At 64.7% G+C, this 22115-nt stretch overlaps 6 protein-coding genes across 7 annotated transcripts in view; 3 read left to right on the plus strand and 3 right to left on the minus strand.

The window, feature by feature from the left end:
• CHLRE_13g606900v5 (uncharacterized protein) overlaps window positions 1-548 on the minus strand; it is a 3406-nt gene extending 2858 nt beyond the window's left edge. The window contains exons 1-2 of the mRNA XM_043069894.1: window positions 253-548; window positions 1-65 (exon numbers count right to left, since the gene is read on the minus strand). The exon at window positions 1-65 is cut by the window's left edge and continues 254 nt beyond it. The gene's annotated coding sequence lies outside the window, so the exon portion shown is untranslated. The remainder of the gene's footprint in view (window positions 66-252) is intronic.
• A 100-nt stretch (window positions 549-648) lies between these two features.
• CHLRE_13g606950v5 (uncharacterized protein) lies at window positions 649-1850 on the plus strand. Its single transcript, XM_043069895.1, has 2 exons — window positions 649-1070; window positions 1213-1850. The coding sequence occupies exons 1-2, from the start codon at window positions 1028-1030 to the stop codon at window positions 1575-1577; spliced, it is 408 nt and encodes a 135-aa protein (XP_042917872.1). The 5' UTR covers window positions 649-1027; the 3' UTR covers window positions 1578-1850.
• Window positions 649-4040, plus strand: CHLRE_13g606962v5 (uncharacterized protein). 2 transcript variants are annotated; one of them, XM_043069896.1, is made up of 6 exons: window positions 649-1070; window positions 1213-1621; window positions 1947-2153; window positions 2262-2486; window positions 2744-2800; window positions 2942-4040. In XM_043069896.1, the coding sequence occupies exon 6, from the start codon at window positions 2991-2993 to the stop codon at window positions 3180-3182; it is 192 nt and encodes a 63-aa protein (XP_042917870.1). In that variant the 5' UTR covers window positions 649-1070; window positions 1213-1621; window positions 1947-2153; window positions 2262-2486; window positions 2744-2800; window positions 2942-2990; the 3' UTR covers window positions 3183-4040. The 2 variants fall into 2 exon arrangements, with proteins under 2 accessions (XP_042917870.1, XP_042917871.1); XM_043069897.1 differs by lacking the exons at window positions 649-1070; window positions 1213-1621 and having other exon boundaries at window positions 1899-2153.
• Window positions 4041-4082: 42 nt separating this feature from the next.
• CHLRE_13g606974v5 (uncharacterized protein) lies at window positions 4083-11008 on the minus strand. Its single transcript, XM_043069898.1, has 3 exons — window positions 10030-11008; window positions 8195-9942; window positions 4083-8000 (listed from the first exon to the last, which is right to left on the minus strand). The coding sequence occupies exons 1-3, from the start codon at window positions 10211-10213 to the stop codon at window positions 6642-6644; spliced, it is 3291 nt and encodes a 1096-aa protein (XP_042917873.1). The 5' UTR covers window positions 10214-11008; the 3' UTR covers window positions 4083-6641.
• Window positions 11009-11492: 484 nt separating this feature from the next.
• Window positions 11493-18268, minus strand: CHLRE_13g607000v5 (uncharacterized protein). The gene is made up of 13 exons (XM_043069899.1): window positions 17942-18268; window positions 17665-17794; window positions 17262-17397; window positions 16870-16968; window positions 16484-16543; window positions 16071-16183; window positions 15469-15750; window positions 14761-15019; window positions 13956-14143; window positions 13681-13770; window positions 13465-13509; window positions 13107-13196; window positions 11493-12872 (listed from the first exon to the last, which is right to left on the minus strand). Exons 1-13 carry the CDS (start codon window positions 18058-18060, stop codon window positions 12771-12773), a joined length of 1713 nt encoding a protein of 570 aa, XP_042917874.1. The 5' UTR covers window positions 18061-18268; the 3' UTR covers window positions 11493-12770.
• Window positions 18269-18388: 120 nt separating this feature from the next.
• Window positions 18389-22110, plus strand: CHLRE_13g607050v5 (uncharacterized protein). Its single transcript, XM_001699039.2, has 8 exons — window positions 18389-18492; window positions 18807-18934; window positions 19244-19424; window positions 19643-19767; window positions 20058-20220; window positions 20483-20615; window positions 20930-21111; window positions 21524-22110. Exons 1-8 carry the CDS (start codon window positions 18457-18459, stop codon window positions 21602-21604), a joined length of 1029 nt encoding a protein of 342 aa, XP_001699091.2. The 5' UTR covers window positions 18389-18456; the 3' UTR covers window positions 21605-22110.
• The last annotated feature ends 5 nt before the right edge of the window (window positions 22111-22115 follow it).

Raw genomic sequence — 22115 nt, forward strand, 5'->3', positions numbered from 1 at the left:
ACCTGGGTCCGCCACCCCGCCGCCTGGGACCGCCACGCCGTTGTGCTGCGCCGCCGCCGCGCGCTCTGCGGTGAAGCATGGCACGGTGTTAACACGGGGAAACCGGGAAGGGTTCCGGACGCCCACATCATCCCAGGCCCGACTGCCGCGGCACGACACTAGCTGCCCAAGCCAGGCCATATGACGCCACGCGGCCAGCATTGCCAAAGTTTCTGTAAGGTCATCCACACTAAACCCGGGAACCCTACTCACCTTGCGCCTTGGCGATATAGCTCGCGCAGGAAGTCCGTAGCCCAGCCTTTTGCAGGAGTGCGGCATCGGCGAATTGAAGGCCCAGAGCACTCCGGAAGCCCTCGCGTAGGAGCAGTCCCAAGTCGTCATCCGTGAATTCTGCCGCCAGCTCTGGATGCACGCCTATTTTCAGCAGGGCCTGTCGCAGGCGCCTATAGCAGCTCTCATCAAAGAGCTGCGGCCGTTGTTGCGTCTGCTGTTGCTGGTCGGCCATTCCTCCGTGCCCTGCACTTCCCTGTGACACACGCTTTATGGCTGTTCTGAGAACAAACTTCCTATGTCCACTGAAACGTGGGCGAAATCAAACCCGTTGACATATTGTGCAGCGGCCTCGGTGCGACAGCGGGTCAGGGGGCAAGAATGTAGCAACTGCGATTCAGCGATTGGTGGTTGTGTGGTTCTGTGCCACTCGATTTTTACGGGCCCAGGTTTGCTGCACTGCGAGTCTGCGAGACCCCGTTCCCGGGGATGGGGGCCTGGAAGTTTTGATTTCCCCTTGATTTCCGGACCATTTTCGCCGGAAGTTTGCACCTCCAGTTCGAACGAGCCAACGCCAGTCGACCCCAAACTTTCCGGCCAGCGAGCCGAGTCCAGAGCTGACCCAGGGCAGACCGAACTCGCAGCTCCCACCTGACCGAGCGCGCTCCGCTTTCTTTCCTCAGCAGCAACAGCAACAATACTGCCACAGCTGCTCAATGCACGCGGCGCCTCGCACCTATCAGCCAGCCTGCGGTACATGGGCGCGAACATCCCAGACGCGCCAGAGCTCACAGCCTCAGGTGCGAACCAAGTAAAGTCATGGTCCTCGCTTTCATAGGGCCCCTAACACCCCGCCCCCCAACGCCACCACGCCGCTAACTGCCACTCCATCTCGGCGCCCCCCACGCGGCCCGCACCCGCCCTACTCCATCCACTTCACAGGCTCGGCGCCCCCAAAGCGCTCGCGTGGGACGCCGCCCTCCGGGCTATCGCTGTTGCAGCGCGCGCGTGACGCAGCCCGCCTGGGTATCCGGATACGCTCATCTTTGCGCTGTGGGCGAAGCAGCCACGCAGCCACGCGCCACAGCTCGTGTACTTTCGCGACAGGCTGCTCCCCCAGCTCTGGGGCAGAGACCCTCGCGACACACACAGTTGCGCTTGGCAGCCCCGCGCCTGCTGTGCGGGCAGGCGCCGCATCTTGTGGCCGTGACCGACCTGGCGAGCTACGATTCACAGCACCAGCTGCAGCCGGGTTCGCAGCGCAACGCACCCGCGCTGCCGGTGGATGTGCGGCGCAGCTTCAATGAGCGGATGCAGCGGCTGACAGATGACGCGGAGGCCTGCGCAGACGGTGTGTTCGTGTTCGTGGCGTTATTGTGACAGCTGGTCACAAAACCGCCGTCAAGCAGCTGGCCGGCGGCTGCCTGGCGCGTGCCCTGTTCTGCTCGGAGGACTGGCACCAGGAGTTCGAGGGGTGGTGATCCGAGGGCGGGGATTGGGTATGGGGAAAGGGCTGCCCGTTAATGGTGCAGCTTGCTGGGCAGGCAGGAGGCGGACGGGCGTCCCTCACGCCACCTACCGTATGTTTCTTGCATGCCCTGGTGGCCAGCCTATGAATAAGTACGCTCGCTCCTCACCCGTGCCTGCTTACCGCTGTTGCCAATTCTTGCGGACAGGCCCATGCTCGTGCCGCGCACGTCCTGGCCGCCCCACAAGTCACGCGTGGATCTGCAGCCTGATACACGGCCTTCCTCGACTTCGGCTGCGGGTTCTTCCAGTACCTGACACGTGACTCGCTGCTGCTGCCCGATATGGTTCTGAGCAAGACTGCAAGCGGCGCGCCAGCCAGCTATCGAATCATGGACAAGCCGGTGCACGTGCAGGTGGGGTACCTGCAAGGGCGGGCTACATAGCAGTACGCTTAGCTCATCACGCTGCCACAGCCTGGGCCTGGCCCACCCGTGCACGTGCCAATGCCGCGCGGCGCACAGACGCCCAGACGTCCTGCCCGGCGACTTCTCCTGGCTGCCGGACCGCACCCTGGTGGCTTGCGCCGCTCAGATGGGCGGCATCCGCTGCACCCGCAACGGCCGCACGCGCAGCAGCTGCGGAGAGGAGTGTCGGCAAATCAAGCTTGTGGAGGTCTTCAGAACACAGCTGCCGGGCACAGCCGCCGGGCACAGGGGCGGGCCAACGCGGTGGGGTGGCAGACGTAGGTACGTTACGAGCGGCCCAAGGGTTCTTATGTCTAAGTGCAGCTCTGCGCCATATGCAAGTATTCCTGGGGTTCTGTGCGCACTAGGCTTTCGATAGGAGAATGCGGAGGACACCACACCGAGAATGGGGGTTGGGGGGGGGGGGGGGTTACGTGATTGTTTATGCGGCTCTTACTTGGATGGTTGTCTACGATCCCAATCGCTGGAGAGCTGAGACTATGCAGCACTCGGGCGCCTTGGGTTGCTTTCCTCGGCAGGTCGCCTGCCTGCTGCGGCAGTTGCTGTTGACTATGCAGCTGCTCATCGGGATCGACGTGAGTTGTGCGGATGACTGGAGTGTCAGTAGGGCGGCGGCGGCCGCTAGTTGACACGCCCCCCTTGTTCACTCAAGCTCCCTTGACTTATCGTTAGGCGTTGGCCTCCCCATCCATGCACCTGTTACTACCGAATGACAGCGGCGGCGGCGGCATCGTGCAACCGCTCTCCTGCCTCCAGCTGGATGGAATGGTGGCATGGCTGGCTGCCTCCCGCCGCGCTGCAGGCCTCACAGCCGCCGCAGCCGCCGCAGCCTACATACTGTGTCCGCCAGCACGCTCACGTGAGGCGGCGGCGGTGGCGGGCCTGCGCGCGCCGAGTGCGGTGCATGCTGCGGATGTGCAGCATCGGACGCACTCAGCAGCGGCGCGGCCGCAGTGACAAGCCCTCGACGTCCCCAGCAGCAACTCGAAGCGTGCCGGCGCCGCCATGTGTACAGCCCCACGCCTGGCCGGGAGCATACTTAGGTAGGCAGCGAATCGTTGTACATGCGGTGAGCCACACATACACCGGTATCAACGATTGTAGGCATTGCGGCTGCTGCTGTGTGCTTGGCGCTGCCGTGATGCATATAATCCCGCGTGCGTGAGGCGAACCCTGGGAAGGAATGAAGAACGATGTGATCTTGTTGTTGGGTGTTGCCACTGTGGCCATACCCATGCATTGGGCGCGAAGGTGGGTCTTACAGTTGTCTGCTGGAGTGCATGCTGGGCCGCCGCGAATGTGTGCGTGCTTGGGCAGCTGCGAACACAACTGTGAGGATGTGTGGGCGTATGAGGACCATACGGTAGCTTGGTGACTGATGGGTTAAGCGCATGTTTCAGCTTGTCAATGCCACGATTGCTGTTTTGGGCAGTGGAGAGGATGGCATGTTACGGCAGGGGAGGCCTGCCCTGGCTCAGGGACATCGAAGTGATCGGACAGGATCGGACGCCCAGTCAGAGTCAGATGCGGCCTGGCACGGGCTGTAATGAGTACTAGCGAGCCCAATCTACTGTTCTAGGAAATGCCACGTCCTCCTGATGGCACATACGAGGAGCCACGGCATAGGCTGCGCTGCTGGATGGATGGGCCTTGTCGGCAAGCAACCCGAGTGTGCCGGCGCTCGCTGCTGCTGTAGCCCTGTATCTAGGCAAGCTCCGCTGTGGCTGCTACCCCTCGCCGTGTGCATTTGTCCCAACGCACCGCCACCCTTATCCCGGGAGCATCCGAGCCGAGGAGCATACTATAATCTGCATGGGAGGTTGACCTTGGGCATGACACGGACCATTGGGGGGGGGGGGGTTAGGAAACAAAGTGCCACACCCCATGCCCCGAAATCCCAGCCAGGGAACCCCCCACACCACAGACAAAACCTTGTGGCTCAGGGCTTGAAAACTCCGTTCAATATCAAAGTAGCACCAATCAACTCATCAACTGCTCTTGACAAGCGCTGTCACGCTATGCCATTGGCGGTCCTGTTCTGAGACTCTAGTCACAGTCACGTGCACGGGGGATTCTATTCCCTTGACCCAGCCCATCCCCCCTTCAACTCCCTGCCATGTGATGTATGGACAGCGTGCACCGGCAGCCTTGTTGAACATGCATTCACACGCACCATTGCTTGAGAGCCCCGCCAGGTCAGTCCGCACGTGTCGAATCTGTGCCGATATGTCCACGCCAGGCTGCGCAAATTAGCCCCCACACACTTTGTTTGTGCTTCGTACTGCATGACGTGCACATTTGAGTCCTCGCAGTGCTGCGTGTGGCCCCTAGTTTTGCTTGTGGGGCGCTCCCCGCAATCCGCCAGGATGGGCTCCCGAAACCCGGCCAACCCCCAGGGACGATGACCGACCCTTTTGCTTTGGCGGTTCCCCACCCCTGACAAACTAAAAGTACGTGCGTAATGCTCTCCTAAAGCTCTACCTGTAATTTTGAGCATGGGGTAAGCTCCTGAGCTTTCTACCCTCCCTGCATCCAAGGCCCTCTCGCACTCACCGTGTTCCCACATGAAGCAACAAAGTCGCCTGTCTGGTCTACCGTCGACGCCTAGGACAGGCGGCAACGGAACTAAAGGTGTAAGAGGGCTCGCGCTGAACAGACTTTCTGCAACAGCTGCTCACATCACCAAGGATTTTACATCAAGCCTCCGCCGGCCTCCAGCAGCAGCCTTGCTTCCCACGCAGGGCCGTGCCGTACAAGTAGCATACTCCTTGCTTGTTATGAGCGAGAAATAACACTACATTACAACTGCTTGACACCTTGCCCTCCGTGTGCCACAGCATGACCCACACAGGCCGGGCCCACCGTTTACGCACCAGAGCAGCATACATACGGCAGATGATGTGGAGCACTGGACTGCCCCTGACGTTCACCGTATTGTCGCATTCATAGATAGGAAGCACCTGGAAGCACAAGGCAGTAACAACAGTCGAGCCAGCCACTCACGGCCCCGATAGCCCAATTGGTGCGCCCATTCAAGTGCTGAGCACTGCTGATGATATGCACACGAGCGAGCGAGGGATGACCTGGGGGACGGGGCGTAACGCGCGCCGGGGACCCCCACATCAGAAAGTACTCTCAATGCCAAATCCCCGCAGTATCACCTCGCAGGAACATCTATCCTTGGCGTTCCCTATCCTGCCCTATCTGAGCCGCATTCCTATTGATTTGTCATGGGGCTATTGCTTGCTGCAGCTAACGCTTGCTGCATGGTACGAACACGCTGGTGCTTCTTGCGGGGCCTAGCTAGGCCGCCTATGCGCAGTGTGAGTGCCCTCTTGTTTGTGCATGCTACCCCCGCCCTGCAGTGCCAAGATGTATGTTGCGCACGGCCACAGTATGCAGCCACGCAAAAATACGTTATGCCACGACACCTGAATCGGAGCGCTACACGTGCCTCCCTTCTAACACCCTAGCTAACCTGGCTCCGGTACGCGCAGAGTGGCTTCGCAGTGTGCTTCAATTTATCCCCTTCATATGGCACCAGTCAACACAAGCAATGCTCTCATAACAATCGCCTTACACAACTGACCGCCCCCACCAAACCCATGCATTACCGTACGTTGTGTGTGATCAGTGTCGGGGAGCGTGTATGTTCCATTACCACATCAATGCAACAAGGAGGTGGCTGCCTTAGGGAGGCAGGAAAAGGGCTGAGCCCTCCCCTCCCGGGTCGTTATCAACCCAGCCACCTTGACGCGGGCGCCTACTAAGCACACGCCTCTATGTTGGGGGCCTCTGCCATCTCCGTCGCAGTACGAGTCTGACAAAGACCGTTGAAACGGTGAGCGTGCGTGGATCAATGCAAAAATGCAAGCAGCGAAGTATATAGGCATACAAAGCGGCGGCCTATTTAGGCACATATCGGATACCTCACAGGCGCACCTTCAATACCCAGTTGCAATCATGCTATGCAAGATATGCACAGCAGCGGCGGCGTTGCTGCTCATCATCATACATGCGCGTCATGTCCCCCTGCGTCCCAACTTGTACCCCCCTCTTGTGTAACCGTTTGCGTTAGTTCGACTCATGTGTTTATTCCCTCGAATTATGTGCTGGACGTTGCTGCTGGCAGCACAACGCGGGCCGTGCATGCGCAGTGCGTGTCTCTGCTGCCGCTAGCTGTTCCATCCAGCTATAACAGGCAGACAAACCAGGTTGAGTAATAATTCATGCAACAATCAGGTTGATTTTCACATACAGAAGATAGTGCGGCACAAGCAAGTCAGTCCGCGCACGACTGCCCTGCTGCCACTCTATCTATTCGTCCCAGCAGCCATTACACATGCATACGCATGCAGGAAAGAGCACCCACGTGCACTCAACCTCGCCGCTCGTTTACTCCATGCGCCGAGGCAGCTACAGGTCCTGACGTCTGCGCTTGGGCGCCTGCTGCTGCTGGTCAGACACAGCCGAGTTACCACTACTACTGCTGCGGCTACCGCTGGCCTCACGCCGCTTCCTCTCGCGCAGCAGCTGCTGCGAATTAAGCGCTGCGGTAACTGTAGTAACTGCGGCGGTACTGCTATTCTGACCAGCAGCTCCGGCGGCAGTGGGAGCTGTTTGCGGCGCAGTGGCGGCTGTTTGTCGTCCGGGCGGATGCTGCTGGCTGCTGCCGCCTAGGCCTCTGCTGCTGGGTGCTGCTGCCGCCTCCATCACCACCGCCAAACCTGCAGCCGCTGCAGCTCCTGGCGGGGCACCTCTGGCAGCCCAGGGGTTCCTGCTGCTGCTGTTCCGCCTCCCTGCCGCGGCAGCACTACTGCCGCCGGCAGTAGCAGCACTTTCATCAGGTCCAGCAGCTGCAGCCGCCGCCGTGATGGCGCCGTGCGGCGGCCGTGGGGTTGGCGCCACTTGATGATGATGAGGCGGACGATGAGCCTGCGGCTGTTGCTGCCGCTCCAGCTCAGCCGTCGGCTGCGGTGGTGACGGTGCCTGCGGAGGCAGTCGCCGCGGGGCTGACGGCGCCGGCGGCTCGGGTGCAGGCAGCAGCCTTGGCGGCGGCAGTGCCGGGCCCCCGGTGGAGGGAGTGGCGGGTGGCAGTCCGGGCAGCCCGTGGTCCATGTAGTGCTGCGTGGTGAGCAGGATGAGTGCGGCGTGCAGAGCCTCGCGGCCCGCAGGCCGCACCGCCGCCGCCGCTGCCCCCTCCTCATGTCCCGCCGCCGCCGCGGCACCACGGCCGCTTGCGCCGCCGCTGGTGACGACATCAACCACTGCCAGGAACAGCGCCCTCAGCTCCTCATCCACAACAGTAGCAGCAGAAGCAGTGGCAGCCGGTGCCGGTGCAGGTGCAGGTGCAGACGCAGGCGCAGGAGGGCGGCTACTGCTACTGGGTGGGGTGGCGGCGGGGGAGGTGCGCGCCAGCAGCAGGCGGGAGCCGGGCGGCAACGTCCAGCGTGGCGGCCGCCGCCGCTGCTGTGACACGCCGCCGCTGCTGTCATCCAAGTAAGACGCTGCCTGCCGCTGCACAGCGGTTTCGGCGGCGGCGGCGGTTTGAGCCAGAAGCCTGTCAGGCGTGGAGGCGCCCCGCCGCTCCTTTGCGGCCGCCTCTGCCGCAGCTGCTGCCGCCGCTGCCGCCGTCAAGTGCCGGCCACTGCCGGTCCCGCCGGCGGCGGCTGCGGCTGCCGGCAGCGGTGGTGACGCAGCGGGCGGCGGGGCCGGCGGCGCCATCAGAGGCGCACGCCGAAGGGGAACATACTCTGAAATGGGTCCCATGGGCGCCTGCTGGGCGTCGGCAGCAGCGGTGGCGAACACACAGCAGGCATGGATGGGTAGCGGGCTTACTTGCTAGTGCTTGATGTTCATGGACGAATGGCGGAAGTCGCAGGCATGCACACACGACGGATGCCAGCAGAAAGCGGTTCAGCGGCGGTGGGTCAGGCAGGTCATCACCGACTGACACCCGCCCGGCCCACCTGCTGGTGTGCAGTTGAAGCGCTGTGGCGGACGACTGCCGGGTGCCTTCCTGCGGCTGGAGAGGGAGCTGGCGCGGCAATGGACGCGCCGTCAGATGCTCGCCGCATATGCTCTTGATGCCCGCCTCCTCCTCCGGCAGCAGCATGAAAGGGGCCCTGCTGCTGTGGCAGAAGCTGCTGGGGAGCAGAGTGCCGGCGTGCCATGTGCAGCGGTGGTGGCGGCGGCGGGGGCATGAGCAGCCTAGCCGCCTGCTGCTGCTGCTGGGCACGCTGCGCCTGCGGCTGGTGGTGGTGCTGCTGGTGAACGAGCGGCGAGGGCGAGTGCGCCGGCGAATGCCGCGCTGAACGAGCGCCAACACCAGCACCAGCAGAATCAGCACAAGTGCTTGGCGATGGTGTGCCAGCAGAAGTCGCGCGCGCTGCGGCGGAGGGGAATGCGGCTGCTGGCACCGCTACCGGCGGCACTGCTGGTGCTGCTGGTCCTGCTGCGAATGAGTGCGGCGCCGCGGGCGAGAGAGCCGCCTCACCCCTCCAGGCGGCGGTGCGAGGTGCAGCAGCAGTAGGCGACACGGTGCTGCCGCCACCTGCCGAGGCGGCTGTGGTGGATGGGACTTGCGGATTGTCGTCTTCAGCAATAGCGGCCGTCGCGGCTGCAGCGGTGCGCCGGAAAGCTAGTAGCAGCTCCGCCGCTGCCTGCAGCTCGTCCGCCGGCACAGGTAAAGATGGAGGTTGAGGCTGCTGCCCGCGGAGGGGCGGCGGGGAAGGCGCTGCTGTCAGCAGCTGGCGCCTGGGCGAGGGCGGCAGCTGCGGTGGCGGCTGCGCAGAGGCGCCAAGGCCCCGGTAACAGCGCTCCGCGGCTGCTTCCTCCGCGGCTGCTGCGTCATTAACAAGCGCCATGCTTGCGCTGCCACCGCGGCCCGCAGCAGCAGCAGCAGCAGCCCAGTCAACCTCGCCGCCCCTGTCCCCTGTGGTGGCGCGGCCCTGTGGACTGCTGCTGCGCCTCCGCCCTACAGCCGCTGCGGCCACACGCACCTGCTGCAGGTGCCCGAGCGCTGCTGCTGCTGTGCCGCCCGCAGCAAGGCCAGGGTCAGAGAGCCGCTGGCGTTTCGCCGGCGGCGGTGCTAGGCGGCGGCCCGCTGGAGCGGAGGCGGCGGGCGGCGGCAGCAGGCGACGGCGGTCGCCAAGGCCCCCTGCTGCTGGCTCCGCCGCCGCCGCTGCAGCTGCCGCCTCAGGGATGCTGCTGCTGAGGCGCTTGTGGCCGCCCCCCGCGGCCATGAGGCCGAGCAGGCCGCCTGCTGCTGCACCTGATAAAGACAGAAGCGGTGGCAATGCCGGCGCGCCGGGGCGCCGAGTAGCCGCGTCCAAAGCGCGGTGAGTGCCGCCGCTGGGGGCTGCAGCGCCGCCACTACCCCGAGCAATGCCAGCCGCAGTGGTGGAGACGGAAGCGATGGGCGCAGTAAGGGCAGCCAAATCTGACTCGCATGCGGCACCAGGTACCGTAAGGTGCCCCGACAATGCTGCGGCCGCGAGCGCGGCCGCACTGGGGTGATTATCAGCAGCGGCAGCTGCGTATCTTCTGGGGGACCGAGGGCCGGTGCTGTCCCCGGAGGCTGGGCGTAGCGGCGGCGGCGAGCCCCGCTGCAGTGGTAGCACCGCCGCCCCGGCAGCGGCGCCCGCCGCTGTCGTGAATGCTCGCGGAGCGGCGGCAGTGGTGACAGAGGCAAGATCGCTCGACCGCCGCCGCTGCCCTGCGGCAGCAGCAGCAGCGGATGCGGCGAGTGCCAGCGCCGCCGCGGCGGCAGATGCAAGGCTGGCGCCCTGCTGGAGGGGAGGACGTGGCAGCAGCAGCAGCAGGGGGGGCTCCGCGGGCTGCAGCAGGTCAAGGTGGCGCTGTGGCTGCTGCGGCTGGGAGTAGGTGGAGGCGGCGGGGCGCTGCCGCGTGGGGGTGTCGTCGTCACCGTGGCCCTCCGCTTGGCTGTCCGGCGACGCTGGGTGTGCGCCGGCGCTTGAGTCGTCCATGGGCCGCCACGGGGCGGCGTGGGCGCACCCTGGCAGCCGCGAGGGCGACTGGGGCGGGCTAGGTGGCGTCGAGGGCCAAAAGGTTGTACTCGACGGTACTGCGTTGGAGCAGAAACATGGCTGGGCTGTCTGGGCCGCGCGCAGGCTCAACGAGCCAGGTGTTCCGTGAAAGAGATCTGCAAAAGTCTGAGGCATCAAGGCTTTGAAGGGCCGCGGTTTAGCGCGGACTCTGCTGAGCCTCGTCCAGCAGCAGCGCAACTTTCCGGTTGCCACACGCTCGGCGTCGACAGCACCGAGCCACAACTGGGCATATTGGAGCTTACAGCAGTCTTGAAGAGCTCGCTTTGTGATAAAGCTCCAATGCAGGCTCGCTGCTGGCCCTGCTTGCCCAGCAGAACGGAATGGGTGCGGGCCAAAAGAACACAACTCACAAGCCTTATGCCTTGCTCCTGAGCTTGCTATAAAGACTCGATTGAATGTAAGTATTATTGAGTGCTGCGCTAATAACGAACAAGTAGTAGTCGAGGCGCCTCGCTCAGTCAGCGACGGTGTGAGCAAACAAGGTTCGACGAAAACTACTGGATACTAGTTCAGGTATAGACATGGAGGGTCCAGCTCCTGTCGACAGCAGAGTTCTTTCCCACCGCCGCTCCTGGCTAACTTGCAGCACGGCCGTCGTGCAAGTGTCGTGCAAGTGAGCGCGCAATTCCATCATCGTGTTCATTTTGCAAGATAACAGTATCTACATCTTCCAGGGGCTACCTGAATGGGAGGAATGGCCGGTGCAACATTATCGTAGGAGCAAGGCCTTGTTGTACTTGACAACAACGCTAATACTTGCATATGCTCGAAAGCGGCAATGTAACGGCGCTTATTTGCACGTCGTTCGCGCCGGTTAATGCTGCGGGAGTGGAGCGCGCTGCAACCTGCCTGCCACCGTGCAGGTTACTGAACATTTTGCGCGTCTGTCCACATCCCATTCAGTACTCGTTTTCTGGCTCAGTACGGCGTTGAGTCCCCGGGCTGCCATGTTTAACTAGCCATTGTTGCCCTCCCGTCGATGGATTTGTGCGATTTAATGTCTTCCTGCAAATTGAATAGAATCCTGCACGTAGGCGTGTCAAGCCGAGTCTGAAGATTTGCGTGGGGTATGGTCGTCCAGGACGAGGTGGCCGCTGCTGACGAGCACGAGCTGGCATGAGCGTGCACGAGCACCTCCTGAGCGCCTCCTGCACGCAACATGCGGCGCGGCATGAGACAGACACAGGCCACAGCAGCACTACCTCGGGTATTCAGCTCTAAGGCTCAAAGCCCATGATCAGGGGCGGGGGCGTTTGGCTGTGGCATTAATGGGCCCCAACACCCAAGTGGATTGAAATGCCCAGTGGCCGCCCATGAACTACTCAGCCACCCCGCAAAGCCTAACTCGCATTTTGTACAACGGGTCCTGCACGTAGCAGGGCTCCGACTCACACTTCGGAATTTGCACGCTTACTTGCTGTCTGCCCAGTGCTTAAAGGTCGACTCGATCGTCGATGGGGGGTGGTCGTGGCCGCCCCCCCGGTTTCCGCCTCTCCGGGGCACGGGACCGCTCACAACCGACCCGTCGCACACGCACACGCACACCACACGCATGCGGTACACACAAGCGCATCAGCTTCACCCCCTGATGCCACCACCACCGCAGTGTCACCTCGGGCCCGACCTCCTCACAGCCCCGCCCGGCGCCCGCACTGCCCCGCCCCGCTACCGGTCCGCCCCGCCAGCCGCCCGCCGGGGCGCTGCATGGCCCGCCACCGGTCTGCCCCGCCGGCAGGCAGCGCCACCACATGTCCACACAACCACCGACCCACAGGACACACAGCAGCACCTGCCGCGCCCCCAGCCAGTAGTGCTGAACACACCACTCCCATTACCGTATCAAATCGCCACCACACGCGCATTCCCTCTGTCAGCGCTGCCGCTGCTATCTGGCCTTGCTGTTGACGTCAATATATGGTCTGCTTGGAGGTACCAAGCAACACTCGCCGCCGCCGCCGTGGACATGTGCGCACACACACACACACACACACACATCGGTCCCCTTGACACGCACACCGTGCTGCATCCATGCACCGCCCGCCTGTGTGCGCACGCACTGACGCTTCACGTCCCAACATGCACGATGAATGCTGTACACACGCTTAACATGAAGCACATGTCGTCACTCACCAGTCATCAGAGCTTGTAACTAAATGGGGGAGTGCCTTGCGCGGCTGCTGCCCACCTGAGCGTCTGGCGCGCGTGTCAATCAACCTATGATCAATTTTGCGCACCGCACCGATGCGCGCATGCAAGCAATATTGGGATGAATTGAACGGCACGGCATACACACCGTATGCTTACCATACGGTGTCTCACGTCATGTCCATCCGGACCCGTGTGTGTTTGCAAGGTCGCCCGTGTGCTTGTCGTACCATATGGTCCTTCCGCCGACTCCACTATCGCCCTTCCCGCCTGCAGTCGCTGCTGCTACTGCTGCTGCTGCCGCCGCCTGCCGCCCCTGCTGCCGCCGCTGCTACTGCCGCACGTCCGCCAGCCGCTGCAGCAGTCGCAGGGTGAGGTCCCAGAACGGCGCCACGGTGGACGCCTGTACGCGCTCGTCCGGGCTGTGCGCGCCCTGTGCGGCGGCACGGCGGGGAGGGTGACGGGAAGGGAAGTCAGGCAGCAGAGGGGGAAGGTGAGGGAGAAGTGAGAATGAGGGCGGAGACAAGGTTGGGTAGACAAGGTTGGGTAGGAGGTATGGGGGGGCTGGTGGCTGGTGCGTGGAGCTGGCCATGGGTGGAGAGCAATGAGCAGCGCGTCAGCCTGCCTCCCGCTCTCGTCCCCTGCCCCCTCCCGCCCCCTCCCGCACCTTGATGGTGGGTCCGAAGCTCACACAGTCCAACCCGTTGAAGCGCTGCTGCAGGATGCCGCATTCCAGGCCGGCGTGGATGGCGCTCACCTGGAAAGGGGGGGGGGGGGCGGACTGCAGTCGGGCAAGCTAGCAGTCGCGCAGGGCGCCTGTGCGGTATGCCGTCACTGCGCACTGCTGACAGCAGCGCGGCGGGCGTGTGGTTGTGCCGCCCGATGCACCGACAACCCCGGGAAGTCACTGCAGCCCAATCGAGCCCCACGTGCCCACCTTCGCTGGCAGTGAACCCGGCCGCGAAGCCACTCCCTATGATACCATACATAATCCCCCCTGCCTTCACACACGCAGTCGCACACACCTTGGCCTCGCCGCCAGTGAGCTCCTTGTAGGCATCCAGTGTCATCTGTATGTACACACATGTGTGTGCGCGTCAGTGTGCCAGCGCGTCAGTGGACAGCACCAAGAAGGAAACACGCAGGACTGTATTTGCGGTGCGGAGCCACGCCCACGGCATGACACCGCAGCACCGCCGACGCACACACACGCGCACACGCGCACGCCCACACGCCCGCACCTGCAGCACGGGGCTGGTGGGGTCGGGCTGCCAGCCCGGGTAGGCGGCCTTGCGGTGCAGCGCGGTGCAGCCAGCCAGATGCGCCAGGCCCTGTGGGGGTGTGTGTGCGTGTGTGTGTGTGTGTGCGTGTGTCGTGACGAAAGCGGCGGGGCGGGTCGGGGCGGAAGTTACGACCAGAGACCAACCCCGACATCCCTCAGCGTACCCACCACCACCGCCACCACCACGCTTACACTCGCCGCCGCACTGCCCCCACTAGCCCCCTGCCTCCTCACCGCAATGACGTCGCGTGTGGCCTCCAGTGCGGGTGTGAGCGAGGAGCGGGTGGTGCACACAACCACATAGCGCCGCACGCCGGCCGGACAGCTACTGCTGCCGCCGCCGCTGCTGCTGCCGGGCTCCCCGGGCGGCAGGGTCGCGGCGTCTTTGAGCGAAGCCACATTGTTACTCGTCTCCACCAGGCCTGTACGGGTGGGTGGGGTAGTTCAATCCAGTCCCAAAAGAGCCAAGACCCAAAACCAGCGCACAGAGCGCGCGGGAGGTTGATGGAAGATTCCAGGGGGGAAGGAGATAGCCGTCCATGACAGGAGGAAGTCAGCGGTAGGTTTCAGAGGCCCTCCAAATGGGGAACCGGAACCGGAAGAACGAAGAGGAGCAGTGTGTGCGTGTAACAACGAACAATGGGAACAATGGTGGTCCTGGAGCAGGAGGGTTGCAGCACTGTTGCGGTTTAAGACCAAGTGCGGACGCTGCCCCCTAACAGGACGTCGATGCCACCTGGCTGGTAACGCTGTGTGTATACGCGTAGCAAAGCCGCATCGGTAACCGCGACGGTTGGGGCTGCATGCTTTGAAACGCCCGACTGTCATCCTCGTAACCGAGCGCTAACCAATCAAGCCTGCCTGCGGCGCGATGCTGCTGCAGCTTGTGCGGGGTTGTGCTGCCGAGATCCCCACGCATGCACCTGGAACCGTTCTATGGGGCGGCCCCGCCCCGCCCCCGCCCCCACCCCCGCCCCTGCCCCTGCCCCCGCCCCCGCCCCTGCCCCCGCCCCCGCCCCCGCCCCCGCCCCGCACGCACCCGGCACTGCGTGTGAGAACTTGAGGGGGCCGTGCGGCAGCCCACGCAGCAGCGCCAGCAGCCGACACACGTCCGCAGGGGCCACCACCTCTGTCACCTGCTGCTGCTGCTGCTGCTGCTGCTGTGGCGTCCCGGCGGGTCCGGGCAGCGGTCTGAGCCGCACAGCCAGGCCCTCCTCCAGCCGGCCATACTCAGCAGCCAGCTGCGTCTGCAGCGCACCCACCGCCGCCGCCACCGCCTCGCGCCGCGCGTCAGACACCTGTGGGCAGTGCGGGCAGTGTGGGCAGGCGTCAGGTGCAGTGCGACCTGGTGTGTGACAAGCTGCACCCGGTGCGTTCGGCAGCTGCGGCCGCCGTGGCGACCAAACAGCTGCTCCAGGGGAGCGGGAAACACCCTCCTGTGACCCTTCCTCCGTGACCCCCACCCCCGTCACCCCTGTCCACCCCCCCCCACACACACACCCCACACACACGCACACGCGCGCGCACACACACACACACACACACACACACACAATGCCAAACGCCCGGGTAGGGGGTTCCAGGCAAAATATGCGGGTGAGTATACTCAAGGTGACAACTGGGGCAACATCGACAAACGCGGCGTCGGTAATGGTTGGTAATTGCGCGCGCGTGTATGGCGGATTTGTTCCGTTTTCTCTTTGTTTAACACACACACACGCGCCTCCCACGCCCCCCTTGCACGCACCAGGATGACGGCGCTGGCATCCCGGGCGATGGCGTTGCGCTTGTCGCCGCCACCAGCGCTCACAAGCCGCCAGCCCGGATCCCCACTGCCGTTGCCGCCGCTGCCGTTGCCGTTGCTGCTGCTTCCGCTGCTGCTGCTGCTGCCGGCCGCCTCGCCGCCCGCCGCCGCCGCCGCCGCCTGGTCCACCGCCGCCAGCGCCCGTGCCAGCAGCTGCACGGCATTGCCACGGCCCTCGGCGATGTTGAGTCCGGAGTGGCCGCCCAACAGACCACTCACTGACAGCTGGAGGGAGGAGGGGATGGGGAGGGGAGGGAGGGGGTTCCAGGCATGACGAGTTAGGAAACGACAGGGCGGGGCAGGGGGCAGTGGCGGGAGCGCGAGAGCGGTAGGGAACAGGGAAAGGATACGGCACCAAGGAGGGAAACCACGACACGCGCACAAATGCCCATCACCCCAGACGCTCCACTATCACCCGCCCGTCACCCCGTAATGCGCCGCCCCCTACCGCCCCAAACCCTCATGCTCCCACCCTAGTACCCACTGCCCACGCCCCACATACACACCTCCCTTGCCCTCCCCCCCCCTCCCCGACCGCCCCCCACCTCGTAGGGGTTCATGGGCGTGCTGCTGGGCGGTGGTGGCTGCAGGCCCACCTCCAGGACCAGGGTGGTGTCGCCGCCGCCCGCACAGCCGATAAACACCTCACCCCAATCCTCTAAAGAGGGGGGAAACGGGGGCGGGGGGTTGCAATCATGATTAGTTGAGGAAGTGGTAAACGGTGTGAGGGAGAGGCGGGCAGAGGGGGGCAGTGGGTGGCGGCGCCGGGCCATGCGGCGCTTTCGCCCGGTTACAGCAGTGAGTGCAGGCAGCCACACGTGCCCTTCCCTGTGCTTGACACGTCCAGGTGAGCCCCAGCCACAGGTGCGGACATCCGTGCAGCAAAGCCGCTCTCGCGTTTGCTCACCCCCCGCACCCACCCACACATACAGTCACCCGCACACGCGGCCCCACCCACCCGTATCCAGGTTGAGCATGGTGCGGCCCTGCACCAGGTCCGGAGCTATCTGGAAGGCGCCTGCGGGTGTGTGTGTGTGTGTGTGGGGGGCAGAGTAGGGGGAGTGGGGGCGGTAGAGGCGGTAGCACAGCAATCGCGGTTGGCTGCGCCCTGGCATGTGCGGCGCCTTACGTGGTCCGGTGACGACACCCCCAGCCCCGACCCCACTCATCGTGCCTGGGCATGCAATTCTGGTCCCCACCCCGCATTCGCCTCCTAGGCCCCCCTCTAGGCCCCCCTCCCCCGGCTTTCCGCTGCGCCCGGGCACATAACCTCCCCGCCCGCCCCCCCCCCCGCCCCGCCCATGCCCCCCCCCCCACCCCGCCCATATGCTCGGCGCCCCCCACCTGTGAGTCCGGTCTCCTCGTCCACTGTGAACAGGCACTCCAGTGGCGGCAGCTTGGCGGAGGGCGGCAGGTCCAGCAGCGCCAGCGCAGCAGCCACACCTGAGGGTGGAGAGGAGAGGGAGAGGGAGGGGGAGGGGGAGGGGGAGAGAGGGGGAGGGGCGTTGGAGGTTGTGAAGGCGGGAGGTACGGCTATGGGGCCGCTTCCATACTACGGTACTCACTAACGCCCTAGCATTCAGCTGCACTATGATTGGGGACTTGCTGCTTGTCCTGCTGACCGCACTCCCGCAGGGTGCTGCCCACTTCGCCGCATCCAGCACACCCAGCACACGGCCCAGCTCCCCCCCCCCCAGCTGCCCCCCCAGCTCCCCCCCCCCCAAAAGCCGCCCTACCAATGCCGTTGTCCGCTCCCAGTGTGGTGCCGCTGGCCCGGACCCAGTCGCCCTCGCGCCGCAGCGTGAGCGGGTGGGTCATGAAGTCGAAGTGGGTCAGGGCCGGGTCCTTCTCACATACCATGTCGATGTGACCCTGAGGCGCGCAGGCAGGCAGGCAGGCAAGCAGGCGCGTGTTTGGGGAGAGGGGAAGGGGCTGTCTTACAACAGCAGGGGCAGCAGTTGTAGATCCTGACACGCGGATACCCAGGGATCGCCGAAGTGGCCCGCTTGACCCCATCTCATACTCCCGCCCCCCACGCCCTCACAGCCGCACCCATGTACCCCCATCTGCCTGTCCACGCCCATCCCCTCCCCCACCCCCGCCCCCACCCCCGCCCCCTGTTGCCTCGCAGCCACACACCTGGATCACCACGCCCGGCGCCGCCTCGCCGCCGCCGCTGCCGGGCCGGCAGATGACCAGGTTCCCCACCGCGTCCTGGCGCCAGCTCAGCCTCCGCGCCTCCGCGAAATCCTTCAGATACTGCAGCACGCTGCGATTAACAGTCGACTGAACGTGTCAGCGGGCTTCGCGTAGGGGTAGAGTTAGCAGGAGCAACGACTGCGGATAGGATTGGCTGGGGTAACCTCGCCTTCGCCCCGCTGGCAAGCCACCGCACGATGGCCTGCCCCCGACCTACCGCGCCTCATGCTTCGACGGACGAGGTATCTGAGTTAGCTGTGCAAAGAACTTCCACAGCGCCGGGGGCTGCAGTCCAGCTATGGCAGCTTCCGTGGCCGCACATGCGTCGCTAGCCATGGTCGTCACGTTTGCCTGCGCTGGTGCCGCAGCCCGGGCGCTGACGCTAGATCTGGTGCAGGTTATACCTGCGCTTGCCAGTAGCAGACGAGGGCGCGCCGAGACACCGCACCGGAGCATTTAGGGTTGCAGCGACTGTGTGGCTCTCTTGCCTGGAGTTAAATGTTACACTGTGACTGTATAGCAATATTGTATGTATAGCGTTTGGTTTGAGGTCCAGCGCTTGAAAGTCAGTTCTCTCTGAAGTCAATGACGACGCGAATTCGTCACTCATGCCGGTTGGCTTGACTTTTGTTGCAATTAGTTGCATGCCAAACAATACAGTACCATCTTGTGAGCATTTGTGTTGCTATCGGGGACACAGTCGACAAGCAGAGGCCAGGGTGTGACGCGATAATGCAGGCCTCGCTGCGCACTACCTCCGGACGTCAGGTAATTGCATACTGACATATCGCATAAGGTAACGCTGCATGTCATGGGCGGTTGGGCGGCGATCGTGGCCTGTGCTTCCGCAACGGTGGTGTGTGTGCTTCCGCGCTGGCCAAATCCTCGCACAGCAACAGCTTGCATGCAGCGCATGGGCGCAGCAATGGCGGGGATGTGGCGCTGGGGGCTGTCTGTAACGCGGCGGGGACGGCGCATGTGTGTGTGTGTGCCGCATGTCCCAGACAGCGGGCTGGCACCCTCGGTGCTCTTGTTCATCGTGTGCTGATGTGGGTGTGTGCTTCCACTCTGTGTCCGCACAGGCTCTGCACCTTCGCCGCTGCTTCTCCGCGGCCACGCCAGTTGCTGGCCGGCCCCGCACCATGGCCACCGCCGCCGCTGCCGGTGACAAACTGCCGCCGCTCGTGAGCCCCGAGTGGCTTGCGGAGAGGTGGGTGGGGCCAAAACACATGCGGGATATGTTTGCGCATGCAGGCTGCATGGGTACGAACTGGAGATCCCAGGAGTCAGGGGGGTGGGAGTTGGAGAGCGCACATGCACGGAAAGCGCGGGGGGGGCGCACGAAACAAGGCGTGCTGCGCACGGGCGCTGACAGGTGCCTCCTGTCCTCAGCCGCCTGCGACCGTGCAGCGCCCAAGGCAGCGCCTGCGTGTCCCCATGCCATGCCCTGCCTCCACCACCCACCCCTCGCCGCCGCACGTCCCCACCACCCTTGCTGCCCTGCCGCCCGCCCTGCCAGGCTGTCCGACCCGTGGGTGCGCGTGTTGGACTGCTGCTGGTACATGCCGGTGCACGGCCGCAACAACCACGCCGACTTCCGCGCCAACCGCCTGCCGGGCGCGCGCTTCTTCGACATAGACGGCGTGGCCGCAGACGCCGCCACCGCCCGGGGGCTGCCGCACATGCTGCCGTCAGAGCAGGTGGGTTGGTGCGACTATGTGGACGTGGATGTATGTGTGGGTATGTGTGAGGGGCGTGACTCGTGCAGAGCAACAGGGGAGCGCTGCTGGCCCGCGGGAGGCAGGCACAGATACGCCAGACCCCTACAAGCCCTGCACCCTGGAAGCAAAGCGCCCTCAGAGCCCTCACTGCCTGACCCCACTGGCCCCTTTCCTGCACCCACCCTCACACACTACAGGGTTTTGCCGCCGCCATGGACGCCCTGGGCATCACCAATGACACCACCGTGGTTCTGTACGACCACCTGGGGGTGTTCAGTGCGCCCCGCGTGTGGTGGACGTTCAAGGTGTTTGGGCATGACAAGTGAGAGGGGGTGCAAGGGGGTGCAGGGGGCAAGGGGGGCGGGGGGATGCCGAGTGCAGAGGGGGGCGGGAGGTGGCAGGGTTACAGGGACGCAGCAACCCCTGACGCATGACTGGACGCCCACCTCTCACCTCTCCTAGCCCCCACCATCCCCACCACCTCTCCCACCATCCCTACCCCCTCCTGTGGGCTGCTTCTGGGCCTTGGTTTCTTTGGGATGTGATTGAACTACCCGTCCCCACCACCGCCACCGCCACCGCCACCACCCCCACCACCTGCACCTCCTCCAGGGTGGCAGTGCTGCAGGGCGGCCTGCCGGCCTGGCGCGCCGCCGGCCTCCCGCTGGACACCTCGCCGCCGCCCAGTGACAGCCACATGTTCGCAGCCAGCGCCGCATGCGCCGCGCCGCCGGCGGCAGGCAGCGCCTACAAGGCCCGCCTGGACAAGAGCAAGGTGAGGGGAGCTGGAGGCGGGGGAGTGGAGGGGGAGCTGGAGGCGGGGTGGGGGGGTGAGACACGCACAGGACGGGCACAGGGAGTCATGGGCCATGCACAGGACGGGCTGTCGGGCTGGATGGACGAAACGGCAATGTGCTCCTGCGTGTTCCTGCACACACACGCGCGCACTTGCGTGTTTCAGGTGGTGCCCACACACCCCGCTCCACGTGTCACCACTCACACTCACACGCCCCCTCCCCCCCGCCGCCCCCCCGCAGGTCCGCTCCATTGATGACATGCTCGCCAACATCACCACCCGGCGGGAGCAGGTCATGGACGCGCGCAGCGGCGGCCGCTTCGTGGGCACAGAGCCCGAGCCGCGGCCGGGACTGCGCGGCGGCCACATCCCGGGTGCGGGGTGGGGCGGTGCTGAGAGGGGCCGTGCAGTGAGGGGTGAAGCGTGTGCCCACGTGCGTGAGGGGGGCTGTCTGGACTGCGCCCGCCCCCCGAGCCGCCTGAAGTGATGCGGTGCTGTGCTGTGCAGCCGCACAGCCTCAGGGTCCCACGCCCCATGCCCCGCCTGTCTCCTGCTGCCCCAACGAGTTGGGCCCGGGCATACCGTATGCCCCTCCCGTCATCTGTCCGAATTGTTCACTCTGTCTTCCATGGACCGCCACCCACCCACCCACCCTGTCCTCACCTCGCCTCCGGGGTGTGCCGCACAGGCGCCCGCTCGCTGCCCTTCCCCACGCTGCTCGAGGGCGGCGCCTACAAGCCCGCGCCCGCCCTGGCCGCCGCCTTCGCCGCCGCCGGCCTGGACCCCTCCCAGCCGGTTGTGGGCAGCTGCGGCAGTGGGCTGACGGCGTGCATCCTGGCGCTGGCGCTGTACCAGGTCAACGGCAGCCTGGTGCGTGGGGGGGGGGGGGAGTGGGGGTTGGGGGGTGGTTGGTTGGGGGCAGTGGGGGTGCGGGGAGGGAGGGAAAGGGCCGTGGGGGTAGGGGGGTAGTTCATTCCAACCCTGACTGAACCAAGACGCAGCCAGCCCACAAGGGGCGTTCACCACTCACGGAGACGGGGGGAGAAAAGGGTTGTAAATACCAGCCCAAGCTACTCCAAATCACCGGGGGTTGCCGACAGGCGGCAAGTGCGCATCAGCGCCAAAGCTCTTTCTGTTCGCCAAGCTTGACCTAACCGCCGCACACAGCAGCTCCGCTTCCCTGTTGCGGAACGTGCAGTCCTCGCTCGTCACTCAGTGGCCATGGCGGCGCCCAACTGCTCATGCCTGACCCCCTCCCCCCTCGCGGCGACTCATGGTGCAGGCTGCTGTGTACGACGGGTCTTGGAGCGAGTACGGCGGCCGTGAGGACGTCCCCGTCAGCACACTGCCCGTGGACCCCTAGGGGACCCCCCAGCGGTGGCGGCGGCGCTGCATCGGGCGGCACTGCATCGGGCGGCGTGATGCTGCCGCCACCTGGGAGTGTGAGGCAGGGGGACTGTAGTCGGCATCCCCAGGGAGGGAGCGGGGCGCATGGAGGCTGCTGCCGAGGTGCAGCCAGCTCGGCAGAAGGTAGCGTGAACTACCCGCTACGGCGTGCATGGGGATGCTTGCGGTCATTTGCCATCGATCAGGGCAGAGGGCCATGGCCGTCGCTGAGTCACCATTGTTTCGTGCGGTTGTGGACGTGAGCTGAGCTGGATGCTGTGTGAGCTGTGTGAGGGGCGGCCCGTCCAGGCGTCAGGGCAGGCGTGTAGGTGTAGGGAGGAGCGAAGGAGCTGGCGGGACGCCTGGATAACGACGAAGCTGGAGGCCGGGCGGGCGGTGTAGTGTCCAACCAAACGCCGCGCCGTACATACGATGCCTTCTCCAATACGCATTTTAGTTCATCTACGTTGATGATACTTTTGGGCTCC

The sequence above is a fragment of the Chlamydomonas reinhardtii genome, chromosome 13 (assembly GCF_000002595.2).
Source record: "Chlamydomonas reinhardtii strain CC-503 cw92 mt+ chromosome 13, whole genome shotgun sequence".
NCBI lineage: Eukaryota > Viridiplantae > Chlorophyta > Chlorophyceae > Chlamydomonadales > Chlamydomonadaceae > Chlamydomonas > Chlamydomonas reinhardtii.

Excerpts from the sequence above, each read along its gene's own strand:
- CHLRE_13g607000v5 (XM_043069899.1), bottom strand. The coding sequence starts at position 18,060 with ATGGCTAGCGACGCATGTGCGGCCACGGAAGCTGCCATAGCTGGACTG. Across the intron at positions 15,020-15,468 it reads ATGCCAGCGCCGTCATCCTG|GTGTCTGACGCGCGGCGCGA; the intron begins GTGCGTGCAAGG and ends CACTGCCCACAG. Across the intron at positions 14,144-14,760 it reads GTTCTCACACGCAGTGCCGG|GCCTGGTGGAGACGAGTAAC; the intron begins GTGCGTGCGGGG and ends CCACCCGTACAG.
- CHLRE_13g607050v5 (XM_001699039.2), top strand. The coding sequence starts at position 18,457 with ATGCAGGCCTCGCTGCGCACTACCTCCGGACGTCAG. Across the intron at positions 18,493-18,806 it reads GCACTACCTCCGGACGTCAG|GCTCTGCACCTTCGCCGCTG; the intron begins GTAATTGCATAC and ends GTGTCCGCACAG. Across the intron at positions 20,221-20,482 it reads CCCGCCTGGACAAGAGCAAG|GTCCGCTCCATTGATGACAT; the intron begins GTGAGGGGAGCT and ends GCCCCCCCGCAG.
- CHLRE_13g606962v5 (XM_043069896.1), top strand. The coding sequence starts at position 2,991 with ATGGTGGCATGGCTGGCTGCCTCCCGCCGCGCTGCAGGCCTCACAGCC.
- CHLRE_13g606950v5 (XM_043069895.1), top strand. The coding sequence starts at position 1,028 with ATGGGCGCGAACATCCCAGACGCGCCAGAGCTCACAGCCTCAG. Across the intron at positions 1,071-1,212 it reads GCCAGAGCTCACAGCCTCAG|GCTCGGCGCCCCCAAAGCGC; the intron begins GTGCGAACCAAG and ends TCCACTTCACAG.
- CHLRE_13g606974v5 (XM_043069898.1), bottom strand. The coding sequence starts at position 10,213 with ATGGACGACTCAAGCGCCGGCGCACACCCAGCGTCGCCGGACAGCCAA. Across the intron at positions 9,943-10,029 it reads CCTGCTGCTGCTGCTGCCAC|GGCAGCGGCGGCGGTCGAGC; the intron begins GTCCTCCCCTCC and ends CTGCTGCCGCAG. Across the intron at positions 8,001-8,194 it reads CTTCAACTGCACACCAGCAG|GCGCCCATGGGACCCATTTC; the intron begins GTGGGCCGGGCG and ends GACGCCCAGCAG.